General features: G+C 42.0%; 2 protein-coding genes across 2 annotated transcripts; both read right to left on the bottom strand.

Annotated features, from left to right (window-relative positions):
* Nucleotides 1-2,706: 2,706 nt before the first annotated feature.
* Nucleotides 2,707-6,197, bottom strand: LOC145980759 (carboxypeptidase Q-like). Its single transcript, XM_083113823.1, has 4 exons — nt 5,868-6,197; nt 5,260-5,410; nt 4,354-4,603; nt 2,707-3,446 (listed from the first exon to the last, which is right to left on the bottom strand). Exons 1-4 carry the CDS (start codon nt 6,188-6,190, stop codon nt 2,758-2,760), a joined length of 1,413 nt encoding a protein of 470 aa, XP_082969949.1. The 5' UTR covers nt 6,191-6,197; the 3' UTR covers nt 2,707-2,757.
* A 4,279-nt stretch (nt 6,198-10,476) lies between these two features.
* On the bottom strand, nt 10,477-13,967 carry LOC145980727 (carboxypeptidase Q-like). Its single transcript, XM_083113788.1, has 4 exons — nt 13,638-13,967; nt 13,030-13,180; nt 12,124-12,373; nt 10,477-11,216 (listed from the first exon to the last, which is right to left on the bottom strand). Exons 1-4 carry the CDS (start codon nt 13,958-13,960, stop codon nt 10,528-10,530), a joined length of 1,413 nt encoding a protein of 470 aa, XP_082969914.1. The 5' UTR covers nt 13,961-13,967; the 3' UTR covers nt 10,477-10,527.
* Between the last annotated feature and the right edge of the window lie 216 nt (nt 13,968-14,183).

Below are 14,183 nucleotides of genomic sequence, written 5' to 3'. Positions count from 1 at the left end.
CGTCGCTTTTCTACATCTTGGGCTAAGGATGATTGATGAAACGCACCATGGGACAAACCAGGTTTCGAGCCTATGACCTCTTGTTCTAGCACATTACACTATCTCGTCACATAGGCTGTATTCTGGCTGGTCTGAGGTGACAATATCCCAGCCGATAAGGAATAGTTTTTTACCTGTGATGCTCATCACATCACCTCGAGATAGAAAATGTGTGGAAACTTAGCTCCACACGTTCCATGGCACGGTGCAATTCAAAGATCAAGGAATACCTTAACTTTTTTAATTAATCTTTTCGCACTTATTGTTTCTCAGTCATTCCTTTTTTCTTTCACGCTTCTTTTTGTAAGGTAGTAAATCTACATTCCAATATTTATTTCCATTTCTAGTGGGTCTAGTATCACAAAGTATTAGCATGAAGACTAATGCATAAAACGAATAAACCTTATTTACCCATTTTGATAAATACCCAAAGAATTTATCTAAAAAATATTTACCGGTAAATACAAACCCTAGTTGAGAGTGTTACCTTCTGTCCTACATACCAGCATTAGTCGTCACTTCTCTAATCCGCGTTACACCTTTCTTTACTTTTCGTGACTGCTGCCGGCAGGAGCTACCATCTATCTACCCAAGCATCATCATGTTCAACTACATCGGCACGAATGGCAAGAAACTCCTCACCAGCAGGGTCACCGTGATGGGGAAAAGAGATAAAATCCTCTTCAAGTTAAAATTTTCCTCGGGTGAAACTGCAGGAAACGTATTTGGGAGTGCACTTCGAACTCGACATCGCCTGTCTGTTTAACTCTGAAAACCAAATAATCTATTTAAAAAGACAATCCATGCATAGATGCGAAGCCGCAGTCAATGGCTTACTAGAGAATAGAGTACTGGTAGCGTATCTGACTTACTACACCTTAACCTCTTAGTTTTTTTCGTTTTGTTTTATTGCTTTGCTGTTATTTTTTGGAACGCACTCCAATTTCGCAAAATTTTAATAACAAATTCTGGGCACATATGAACGATTGCGAAAGTACTCGGTTGTGCATGCAAGATGACAGAAACCGCAAGAAGCTTTAAGTACATGTAACATCAAAACTTATGGTAGCCAGCACGGATGCTCTCCTAATAATACATAATTATGCTCTGTATGTACAGGGTTATTCATATGTCAGTGTCACATTTGGGGAACATCGTGTGTGTGATGTATGAGACGTGCGAGTCCGAATCATGTACGTGTGGAATCAGAAACTCTCTAAGTTTGTGTCACGTGAACAGCGCATGTTGTGGTGACGCGGTTGGTCGCTAGGCGGCAGCAGTGTACAATATGGCGTTCTCAAGTAACGAGAGAGCATTTTGCGTGATACATTGTTTCGGTGGCCGCCAAGATCCCCAGACTTCACACCTTGTGATTTCTTTCTCTGGGGATATGTGAAGGACAGGGTGTTCATTCCACCGCTTCCAGCTGATTTGAACGACCTCCGAGTTCGCATTACAGCAGCGATAGCAACGATAGATCGTGACATGCTGGTGCGGGTGTGGGCAGAATTGGACTATCGCCTGGATGTCTCCAGTGTAACCAAAGGTGCACACATTGAGCACTTGTAAGGTATGACAAACAAACTTTTTGAGATTGTTTTTCTTTTTTTATATCATTCATGCTGATATGTCATGTACTTATTTCACAATAAAACTCCGAAATGTGACATTGACTTATGAATAACCCTGTATATATTGGTATGTTATAAAAATTGTCCCCTGCAATGGTCTAAGCTGCTGACGACATACGTGTGGTCTCCGAGCTACTCCAAACGGTGTACAATTGCACATGATATTTTGAAGGACTCGAAAAGTGTTGCACAGTCTGTTACACTTCATTGCATAGAGTTCCACCTTCATATTACACTCCTCTGTACCAATGCCAGCACGATATGAGATTATTTGGAGGCAAAGGGGATTTTAAATGTTTAGGTAGCACTTTTTGCTTGCTAGGGGACGATAAAGGGGCAGAATTACCGACAATGGCGACGTCGTTTCTCTTGTACCGTCACTGGCTTGTACACTGTCTAGAGTGTATTGTACAGAGCAGTGTACAAATGGTTTATTCAGTTCTTTTCATGTAAATATTAAAATATGCCGTGATGCCTTTTTAATATGCAGTCTGTATGAATGATTTAATATTAAATTTATTTGGGAAATAGTCCAGTCACGTTACCAACAAGAAATGAATGTACAAACTAGGACATTTTGTGCGTGACTAAAATATCGAACATTTACATTTATCATGTTCTAAATTTAAGTTCACTTAAACCTTTTTTCGGCCAGAAATCATTTCCTGGGAAGGCATCAATTCTGGGTAAACCCTTGCACCTGCCGATCTGTTCAAATGACAATGAGGCCAGGAAGTGAGAATGAACATGTCCCTCCTCTCTAGAAAATACGCCAATAGCTAGGATTTCTAGTTCAGTTAACTAGCTCACTCTTGGAGTAAGAGTTTCTTTGAATAGCAGGTTTTTTATTTGCCTGGTAGAAATGTAGGGTACAGAGGTTGACTGGTGGAATAAATAATTCCACCCCTGATTTTGAATCTGATACTGTTATTGTAGTATAGCAAGCACTCCATTTTCAATAATAGAAACAGTACGTATAAATTTTGGGAGTAAATGAGTTTTATTCTGATTTCTGGAAGTACACTGTCATGGTGAATACTTGTACAAAGAATATTTTCGCAGAAGAGATTAACGTTGCAATCTTCGCTTACGGTTTCCGTTCCTTTGGAATGGTAAAAGACAAATCAGCTATTACATAAGCCACGACAGCGTTAACAGCGAGATTCAGATCGAGGTCCCTCGGCGTCTCCAGCGTCAGCATGTCGCCATTGGTGTGATGGAACCAGAAGTAGCGCTCGTTTTGGGTTTGAAGGGTGGCCGCTGGAACGCCTCTGTCCGAGAACACCTCAACGTCCGACCCTGCATTGCCTTCGTACCAGTCCATACTCGTGGCGTTGATGGGCGCTAGGAGGTCGAGCACCTCCTGCACCACGCAGGCTGCCTCCTCCGTGCCGTAGAAGCCCAGTCCGAGGGGTGTGAACGTGCCACTGTCCGACTGCAGAGCGAACACGAAGTCGTCCACCTCCTGCTCGTGGTCTTTGATGTACTCCAGCGCCCCCTTGATGACCTGCTCGTCCCCCGTCCATACGATGGCTCTGATCGTCCTCTTGGGCCTCAGTCCGAGGCTTTTCAGCAGAGCGAGGCTGTGCCACGACACGAAGGAACCTCCCGCGTCGTCATCGGCGCCTGTGCCCACGTCCCAACTGTCCAGGTGGCCAGAGACTACCACTACCTGTTCGGGGTTCGTGGTCCCTTGCAATTCGGCCACCGTGTTTCTAGATACGAATGGTGGCAGATTCTGAGCCTCCATCTTAAGTTTCACCACGACTGTTTGTCCTGCAAAGAAAGGATGCTCACTATTACAATGTGTACGTTTAGGGTAAAACTCAATACTTAAATATTACCTGACGATTTAGGCAAGTGTGCATTCGATTAGAATAGGCAATAAATCTAGAATAGATAATACATTTTTAAGGTAGGTTTCGTTATTGAGGGTAGAACGAACTAATTATGTTGTATTGTTTCCTTGAACGTTGAGTTATTATGATATAAATGAGTTACAGTCGACCACGGCAAAAGGTTCTGCGTGGAACCGCGTGTCCTGTGCATTGCACTTCCGCGTGGAGGGTAGAGTGGAAGATGTTACCTTATGGTCCGAGTTGAACGGAAGGAGGGGGAAATGCGCTAAGGCTAATAGGAGATTGTTCTTTTGTTTGTGGTCTCCCTATAGTTTCGTTGGAGAGAATGTTACCAATTTTCGCCTCGGTGGCTGGACATCTTGAGCTACAGTGTCACGATTTCAGCACCGGAGGCCATGGAGTCGAATCGCGTCCTGGGAGTTCCTCTGATCAATTTATCTTGAAGTAAATAGATATAAAACAAAAACAGGTTACCAAAGTATTCAGAAGTCACAACTATTACTATAATGCGTCCCAGGAGTCTGTGGAGAAATCGAACGAAAACAAGTCCTCTGCGCAAGTAATGACTCGAGAGGGCTTGACCAATGAACGCGTGAGAAGGATAGGGATTCCTCGGAGGGGGCAACGTGACTGCAGCTACCAGCCGTTTGAAACAGCACGCGATGCTTTGCTGCGCCTATTTGCTTCCTCTTCGTCTCTACCGTTATGTGCGGTGTTGGTCCTCAGATTCCTTGGACGGAAAAAAATGTTTATCTATACTGCTACGAGTGCACGTAATTATATATGGAGAATATTTCACATCACTTACTGGCATTGTTTCTCACCTCTGTTATACATCCTGTGCAACATTGCTGCATCCTCCACAGTAATAGCTGCTGCTGGAATTTGAGCCACGTCTTCTGCGTACCGCAGGGCTCCAGCGTGTGGACTGGCAATGGAAAAACCCGTTACTGATCTGACGAGAGCCGCAACTACTCCTAGTTCAGCTGCCCTGCTAGCACCATTGTAGCGGTAGGTGACCGCTTGGGTGTAATTTTCAAATTCGTAGTCGAAAAGCACTATCTTGCCCTGAACCTACAGGAGACAATAGTTATATATTAGCACCAGCTCCAAGAAATAAGCTACTATACATTTAACGTTTTCATAATTCGTGGACTTGTGGCTTATGCTTTCACGGATAACAATGTTATTTAAAATATGTTAATGTCACGAGTAACTTCAGTAACGCCCTGTAAAGTCTTCTTCATTTTCCTGAAGGCAATGGGCTTTATAATTATTTCTCTCCATTTTAGTATTCATAATAGCTTTCAAAATATTTTTTCCTGTATGCGAACTACCTTCTCTTAAAGAGTTCTTCGCGCTCCAATCGTAGTCAAATCTCAAACCATCGGACACTCAACATCGACTCAATAGTAATTGAGTATGATTATTGTCCTTTTAGATCCTACTTAATACAAAGTGGATTAAATTAATTGATGTTTCCCCGAAAAATATTTAGTTAGCAAATTTCCTAGCAAATCGTGCAATACCGAAAGAAAAATAACATCCATGAAGAATAAACCTATTGGAAATGCAACCACCAATTGCCCATGAATAGAATTGGGTTCAACACATATCTACGGCATCGCAGTGAATTTGAAAAACCTAAGACTTTAAGTGTTGTTCTTAGAAATATCATTGTCAGCCATATTATACTCTGTGTATTTGAGCCTCATTGTATTTTCCAGTACCTCTGCTGCTACTGCTTCCAGCTCTTCAAAGTCTCTCACTACGATAACCTCCGCAGTGATGCCATCTGTTGGCGTTCCAATGCTTCCTCCAAGCCCCAGCATTGGCATAGTTTGGTGTCGAGGCTCCAGAAGTTCGGCTGATTCGCTCCCTCTGTAAAAATAAATTAACACGTATAATAAACGGGTAGACCGCCGAAAAATGCCCTCCTCCACCCGTATGCATTCAGAGGTATGCGCTATTGTCCCGGTACCTTACATTATACCAGAACGTATATTCCGGAACATATATTTATGTGCATTCCTGTATGTATGTAACGTCCTTCAATTTCTTTAATTTTTTTTTCGCTTATGGATGTTGGAGACTGCAGTCCAATTCGCATGTCGCTTTTCGTTACTCCCTTGTACTCATAGATGGAAAATTAGATTTGTTATCATGGAAATAAGATGCACTTTCAGATTGTTTAAATAAAGATATCTGTGGCTGGGACATAAATCCTGTCTTTATACTTTGTAATGCCATGCTCTATAACAGTATAGAGTTATTTTCTGCAGCCGGAATACTTTCAGAGGCTTACGGAAGCTTAGTGTAGTAGAAGAAATGTACTTACCTAATCCAGTATGGTATGGTTGCATTCTCAGCGTGCACATTCTCCAGACCCGCATTCTCCAGTTCCCCCAGAATATAATCAATGGAATTTTCCAGAGCATCGCTACCGGTGAGCCGTGGTCCGAAAGTATCCACAAAATATCCAAGCGAGTCGTACACCTTTCCAGCATAGTCAGTAACGGCGCCGTCGATAATGCTTTCGGCAATTGAAGCCTTGCCACGGATTTCTTCAATCCATTCTTCAGGCAGATTACACTGAGGATCCGCAAGCAGCGCTGATCGCAAGAATGCGAGAATTAAGACCAATGCTAGTCTATTGAACATCTTGCAGGACGTAGGCAAGTGTAAGCTTTTCAAATTCAGACAGACGTTGGGAATCTCCTTGGCATTATCTAACATCTCAGGTAAGCATCTATTGTCTGTTGAGTGCTTGAGCGTCTGATAAGGGTAGTATAAAATGATAACTTTATGACATAACGTTTTTGTTATCGGTCACAAGTACACAAAGTAAGCGACCATTTGTGCAACTATATAGAAATTCATCTTAGATGACTGCGGTGCTCGGCGTATATAATACATGTGGCCTCCATAACCATAAAGTATAAAATAATTCAATATATATCAGGTACATTTCTGTTAGATAGTCCAAATAAACAGTGTCATAACTAATAGGCTAAATAACAGATTAATATAATATTTATTATTGCTTTACCAATGTTCGAAGTGAACAGGGAGACCAACACCCACTTCGAGAATTATTTCTGAAACTCTAAATTTCGATTTCGTTTGCGATCAGGAAGGGAAAATTCCTCCTCTCTGAGAATACATATGTATTGTCATAGTTATGTTTATTATTCATCAATAACTTTCAGTTTTTAAATATAATTTGAAGGCAGGCAAGTTAAAATTATATTTCTGGGATCTGTCAAATATTTGTGAAAACGCGGGAATCCTTGAACCGCAAGTTATTATAAAAACTGTGTTATTTAAATCAAAAATGATTTGCAACTTTTAATAATTATTTATTTACTGATTGATTGAAGTCAAATTTGTTGGCGCTTCAGCAATTAAGCTATTTGCACCCTTCAGATTCTGCTTTATCATTCATTTTTAAAGATGATGACAGTGTTTGAAGTAATGTGTTTAGCTTTTTGAGAAGCACGGGCCTTTTACGCTGTCTCTGAGGAACATTTTAATGTTTCCATATTTTAAAATTTGTTCTGTCTGTTCTCTCGAAGTTTCCTATACAACCTTGCACTTTTAACCTTTCTCAAGAGATCTTTCATATACCCACTTTTTAACTTTTAGGTAGGAATTTTAGATAAAGGGATTCTCCTCGTGTTGTTGTAAGGGTGCAGAACGACCATATGTGCCAACAGACCCAAATATTTTAACTCGTTCATTCATACACATTTCCTGCATTGTTATTGCGACAGCGGATAAAATTAACAGCAGTGAGAAATTGCCGTGTGCATGATTCACGTGCATGTGGCAGCGTCGTTGAGTTATGCCAGCGCCCTTCATTAACTGCATGTACGCTTATTGGACATAGCTTCTCCCAGATAGTATGAACGGGCGTTGGGGCAGCTAACCAGAGTGGATCATTACGGATCGTGCTCAAAAGGGCTGTAAGTCATGATAATACGGTAATTTCCTACCTGGCATGCCTGGAGGAGCGATGAGGTAGGTTAATAATGCAAAGATTTGGATGTTCAAATCTGGAACGGATATTAGAGCGCTCATCAGCTACGAACAGAAAGGCCGCCGGAACAACCGCGGAAAGGATTAAGCGCCAAAGTGAAAATTCCACGCTTAGTGTTTCATTCTTTAGCGCTTCTTTTGTTCTCAGCTGTCCAGTTTGGGTTTAATCCGCTCCACGCTATCTTTCTTTTCAGCTTATTTTACGTCGCTTTTCTACATCTTGGGCTAAGGATGATTGATGAAACGCACCATGGGACAAACCAGGTTTCGAGCCTATGACCTCTTGTTCTAGCACATTACACTATCTCGTCACATAGGCTGTATTCTGGCTGGTCTGAGGTGACAATATCCCAGCCGATAAGGAATAGTTTTTTACCTGTGATGCTCATCACATCACCTCGAGATAGAAAATGTGTGGAAACTTAGCTCCACACGTTCCATGGCACGGTGCAATTCAAAGATCAAGGAATACCTTAACTTTTTTAATTAATCTTTTCGCACTTATTGTTTCTCAGTCATTCCTTTTTTCTTTCACGCTTCTTTTTGTAAGGTAGTAAATCTACATTCCAATATTTATTTCCATTTCTAGTGGGTCTAGTATCACAAAGTATTAGCATGAAGACTAATGCATAAAACGAATAAACCTTATTTACCCATTTTGATAAATACCCAAAGAATTTATCTAAAAAATATTTACCGGTAAATACAAACCCTAGTTGAGAGTGTTACCTTCTGTCCTACATACCAGCATTAGTCGTCACTTCTCTAATCCGCGTTACACCTTTCTTTACTTTTCGTGACTGCTGCCGGCAGGAGCTACCATCTATCTACCCAAGCATCATCATGTTCAACTACATCGGCACGAATGGCAAGAAACTCCTCACCAGCAGGGTCACCGTGATGGGGAAAAGAGATAAAATCCTCTTCAAGTTAAAATTTTCCTCGGGTGAAACTGCAGGAAACGTATTTGGGAGTGCACTTCGAACTCGACATCGCCTGTCTGTTTAACTCTGAAAACCAAATAATCTATTTAAAAAGACAATCCATGCATAGATGCGAAGCCGCAGTCAATGGCTTACTAGAGAATAGAGTACTGGTAGCGTATCTGACTTACTACACCTTAACCTCTTAGTTTTTTTCGTTTTGTTTTATTGCTTTGCTGTTATTTTTTGGAACGCACTCCAATTTCGCAAAATTTTAATAACAAATTCTGGGCACATATGAACGATTGCGAAAGTACTCGGTTGTGCATGCAAGATGACAGAAACCGCAAGAAGCTTTAAGTACATGTAACATCAAAACTTATGGTAGCCAGCACGGATGCTCTCCTAATAATACATAATTATGCTCTGTATGTACAGGGTTATTCATATGTCAGTGTCACATTTGGGGAACATCGTGTGTGTGATGTATGAGACGTGCGAGTCCGAATCATGTACGTGTGGAATCAGAAACTCTCTAAGTTTGTGTCACGTGAACAGCGCATGTTGTGGTGACGCGGTTGGTCGCTAGGCGGCAGCAGTGTACAATATGGCGTTCTCAAGTAACGAGAGAGCATTTTGCGTGATACATTGTTTCGGTGGCCGCCAAGATCCCCAGACTTCACACCTTGTGATTTCTTTCTCTGGGGATATGTGAAGGACAGGGTGTTCATTCCACCGCTTCCAGCTGATTTGAACGACCTCCGAGTTCGCATTACAGCAGCGATAGCAACGATAGATCGTGACATGCTGGTGCGGGTGTGGGCAGAATTGGACTATCGCCTGGATGTCTCCAGTGTAACCAAAGGTGCACACATTGAGCACTTGTAAGGTATGACAAACAAACTTTTTGAGATTGTTTTTCTTTTTTTATATCATTCATGCTGATATGTCATGTACTTATTTCACAATAAAACTCCGAAATGTGACATTGACTTATGAATAACCCTGTATATATTGGTATGTTATAAAAATTGTCCCCTGCAATGGTCTAAGCTGCTGACGACATACGTGTGGTCTCCGAGCTACTCCAAACGGTGTACAATTGCACATGATATTTTGAAGGACTCGAAAAGTGTTGCACAGTCTGTTACACTTCATTGCATAGAGTTCCACCTTCATATTACACTCCTCTGTACCAATGCCAGCACGATATGAGATTATTTGGAGGCAAAGGGGATTTTAAATGTTTAGGTAGCACTTTTTGCTTGCTAGGGGACGATAAAGGGGCAGAATTACCGACAATGGCGACGTCGTTTCTCTTGTACCGTCACTGGCTTGTACACTGTCTAGAGTGTATTGTACAGAGCAGTGTACAAATGGTTTATTCAGTTCTTTTCATGTAAATATTAAAATATGCCGTGATGCCTTTTTAATATGCAGTCTGTATGAATGATTTAATATTAAATTTATTTGGGAAATAGTCCAGTCACGTTACCAACAAGAAATGAATGTACAAACTAGGACATTTTGTGCGTGACTAAAATATCGAACATTTACATTTATCATGTTCTAAATTTAAGTTCACTTAAACCTTTTTTCGGCCAGAAATCATTTCCTGGGAAGGCATCAATTCTGGGTAAACCCTTGCACCTGCCGATCTGTTCAAATGACAATGAGGCCAGGAAGTGAGAATGAACATGTCCCTCCTCTCTAGAAAATACGCCAATAGCTAGGATTTCTAGTTCAGTTAACTAGCTCACTCTTGGAGTAAGAGTTTCTTTGAATAGCAGGTTTTTTATTTGCCTGGTAGAAATGTAGGGTACAGAGGTTGACTGGTGGAATAAATAATTCCACCCCTGATTTTGAATCTGATACTGTTATTGTAGTATAGCAAGCACTCCATTTTCAATAATAGAAACAGTACGTATAAATTTTGGGAGTAAATGAGTTTTATTCTGATTTCTGGAAGTACACTGTCATGGTGAATACTTGTACAAAGAATATTTTCGCAGAAGAGATTAACGTTGCAATCTTCGCTTACGGTTTCCGTTCCTTTGGAATGGTAAAAGACAAATCAGCTATTACATAAGCCACGACAGCGTTAACAGCGAGATTCAGATCGAGGTCCCTCGGCGTCTCCAGCGTCAGCATGTCGCCATTGGTGTGATGGAACCAGAAGTAGCGCTCGTTTTGGGTTTGAAGGGTGGCCGCTGGAACGCCTCTGTCCGAGAACACCTCAACGTCCGACCCTGCATTGCCTTCGTACCAGTCCATACTCGTGGCGTTGATGGGCGCTAGGAGGTCGAGCACCTCCTGCACCACGCAGGCTGCCTCCTCCGTGCCGTAGAAGCCCAGTCCGAGGGGTGTGAACGTGCCACTGTCCGACTGCAGAGCGAACACGAAGTCGTCCACCTCCTGCTCGTGGTCTTTGATGTACTCCAGCGCCCCCTTGATGACCTGCTCGTCCCCCGTCCATAGGATGGCTCTGATCGTCCTCTTGGGCCTCAGTCCGAGGCTTTTCAGCAGAGCGAGGCTGTGCCACGACACGAAGGAACCTCCCGCGTCGTCATCGGCGCCTGTGCCCACGTCCCAACTGTCCAGGTGGCCAGAGACTACCACTACCTGTTCGGGGTTCGTGGTCCCTTGCAATTCGGCCACCGTGTTTCTAGATACGAATGGTGGCAGATTCTGAGCCTCCATCTTAAGTTTCACCACGACTGTTTGTCCTGCAAAGAAAGGATGCTCACTATTACAATGTGTACGTTTAGGGTAAAACTCAATACTTAAATATTACCTGACGATTTAGGCAAGTGTGCATTCGATTAGAATAGGCAATAAATCTAGAATAGATAATACATTTTTAAGGTAGGTTTCGTTATTGAGGGTAGAACGAACTAATTATGTTGTATTGTTTCCTTGAACGTTGAGTTATTATGATATAAATGAGTTACAGTCGACCACGGCAAAAGGTTCTGCGTGGAACCGCGTGTCCTGTGCATTGCACTTCCGCGTGGAGGGTAGAGTGGAAGATGTTACCTTATGGTCCGAGTTGAACGGAAGGAGGGGGAAATGCGCTAAGGCTAATAGGAGATTGTTCTTTTGTTTGTGGTCTCCCTATAGTTTCGTTGGAGAGAATGTTACCAATTTTCGCCTCGGTGGCTGGACATCTTGAGCTACAGTGTCACGATTTCAGCACCGGAGGCCATGGAGTCGAATCGCGTCCTGGGAGTTCCTCTGATCAATTTATCTTGAAGTAAATAGATATAAAACAAAAACAGGTTACCAAAGTATTCAGAAGTCACAACTATTACTATAATGCGTCCCAGGAGTCTGTGGAGAAATCGAACGAAAACAAGTCCTCTGCGCAAGTAATGACTCGAGAGGGCTTGACCAATGAACGCGTGAGAAGGATAGGGATTCCTCGGAGGGGGCAACGTGACTGCAGCTACCAGCCGTTTGAAACAGCACGCGATGCTTTGCTGCGCCTATTTGCTTCCTCTTCGTCTCTACCGTTATGTGCGGTGTTGGTCCTCAGATTCCTTGGACGGAAAAAAATGTTTATCTATACTGCTACGAGTGCACGTAATTATATATGGAGAATATTTCACATCACTTACTGGCATTGTTTCTCACCTCTGTTATACATCCTGTGCAACATTGCTGCATCCTCCACAGTAATAGCTGCTGCTGGAATTTGAGCCACGTCTTCTGCGTACCGCAGGGCTCCAGCGTGTGGACTGGCAATGGAAAAACCCGTTACTGATCTGACGAGAGCCGCAACTACTCCTAGTTCAGCTGCCCTGCTAGCACCATTGTAGCGGTAGGTGACCGCTTGGGTGTAATTTTCAAATTCGTAGTCGAAAAGCACTATCTTGCCCTGAACCTACAGGAGACAATAGTTATATATTAGCACCAGCTCCAAGAAATAAGCTACTATACATTTAACGTTTTCATAATTCGTGGACTTGTGGCTTATGCTTTCACGGATAACAATGTTATTTAAAATATGTTAATGTCACGAGTAACTTCAGTAACGCCCTGTAAAGTCTTCTTCATTTTCCTGAAGGCAATGGGCTTTATAATTATTTCTCTCCATTTTAGTATTCATAATAGCTTTCAAAATATTTTTTCCTGTATGCGAACTACCTTCTCTTAAAGAGTTCTTCGCGCTCCAATCGTAGTCAAATCTCAAACCATCGGACACTCAACATCGACTCAATAGTAATTGAGTATGATTATTGTCCTTTTAGATCCTACTTAATACAAAGTGGATTAAATTAATTGATGTTTCCCCGAAAAATATTTAGTTAGCAAATTTCCTAGCAAATCGTGCAATACCGAAAGAAAAATAACATCCATGAAGAATAAACCTATTGGAAATGCAACCACCAATTGCCCATGAATAGAATTGGGTTCAACACATATCTACGGCATCGCAGTGAATTTGAAAAACCTAAGACTTTAAGTGTTGTTCTTAGAAATATCATTGTCAGCCATATTATACTCTGTGTATTTGAGCCTCATTGTATTTTCCAGTACCTCTGCTGCTACTGCTTCCAGCTCTTCAAAGTCTCTCACTACGATAACCTCCGCAGTGATGCCATCTGTTGGCGTTCCAATGCTTCCTCCAAGCCCCAGCATTGGCATAGTTTGGTGTCGAGGCTCCAGAAGTTCGGCTGATTCGCTCCCTCTGTAAAAATAAATTAACACGTATAATAAACGGGTAGACCGCCGAAAAATGCCCTCCTCCACCCGTATGCATTCAGAGGTATGCGCTATTGTCCCGGTACCTTACATTATACCAGAACGTATATTCCGGAACATATATTTATGTGCATTCCTGTATGTATGTAACGTCCTTCAATTTCTTTAATTTTTTTTTCGCTTATGGATGTTGGAGACTGCAGTCCAATTCGCATGTCGCTTTTCGTTACTCCCTTGTACTCATAGATGGAAAATTAGATTTGTTATCATGGAAATAAGATGCACTTTCAGATTGTTTAAATAAAGATATCTGTGGCTGGGACATAAATCCTGTCTTTATACTTTGTAATGCCATGCTCTATAACAGTATAGAGTTATTTTCTGCAGCCGGAATACTTTCAGAGGCTTACGGAAGCTTAGTGTAGTAGAAGAAATGTACTTACCTAATCCAGTATGGTATGGTTGCATTCTCAGCGTGCACATTCTCCAGACCCGCATTCTCCAGTTCCCCCAGAATATAATCAATGGAATTTTCCAGAGCATCGCTACCGGTGAGCCGTGGTCCGAAAGTATCCACAAAATATCCAAGCGAGTCGTACACCTTTCCAGCATAGTCAGTAACGGCGCCGTCGATAATGCTTTCGGCAATTGAAGCCTTGCCACGGATTTCTTCAATCCATTCTTCAGGCAGATTACACTGAGGATCCGCAAGCAGCGCTGATCGCAAGAATGCGAGAATTAAGACCAATGCTAGTCTATTGAACATCTTGCAGGACGTAGGCAAGTGTAAGCTTTTCAAATTCAGACAGACGTTGGGAATCTCCTTGGCATTATCTAACATCTCAGGTAAGCATCTATTGTCTGTTGAGTGCTTGAGCGTCTGATAAGGGTAGTATAAAATGATAACTTTATGACATAACGTTTTTGTTATCGGTCACAAGTACACAAAGTAAGCGACCATTTGTGCAACTATATAGAAATACATCTTA

The sequence above is a fragment of the Lepisma saccharinum genome, chromosome 28, assembly GCF_977018435.1.
Source record: "Lepisma saccharinum chromosome 28, izLepSacc3.1, whole genome shotgun sequence".
Taxonomy (NCBI): domain Eukaryota; kingdom Metazoa; phylum Arthropoda; class Insecta; order Zygentoma; family Lepismatidae; genus Lepisma; species Lepisma saccharinum.
The sequence above is the reverse complement of the archived record's forward strand: the minus strand, read 5'-3'. Positions and strand labels throughout refer to the sequence as shown.

Coding starts and splice junctions, on each gene's coding strand:
- LOC145980759 (XM_083113823.1), bottom strand. CDS start 6,190: ATGTTCAATAGACTAGCATTGGTCTTAATTCTCGCATTCTTGCGATCA. Junction 4,604..5,259: donor TGGAAGCAGTAGCAGCAGAG/GTACTGGAAAAT, acceptor TGTCTCCTGTAG/GTTCAGGGCAAGATAGTGCT. Junction 3,447..4,353: donor GCACAGGATGTATAACAGAG/GTGAGAAACAAT, acceptor CTTTCTTTGCAG/GACAAACAGTCGTGGTGAAA.
- LOC145980727 (XM_083113788.1), bottom strand. CDS start 13,960: ATGTTCAATAGACTAGCATTGGTCTTAATTCTCGCATTCTTGCGATCA. Junction 13,181..13,637: donor ACCATACCATACTGGATTAG/GTAAGTACATTT, acceptor TTATTTTTACAG/AGGGAGCGAATCAGCCGAAC. Junction 12,374..13,029: donor TGGAAGCAGTAGCAGCAGAG/GTACTGGAAAAT, acceptor TGTCTCCTGTAG/GTTCAGGGCAAGATAGTGCT.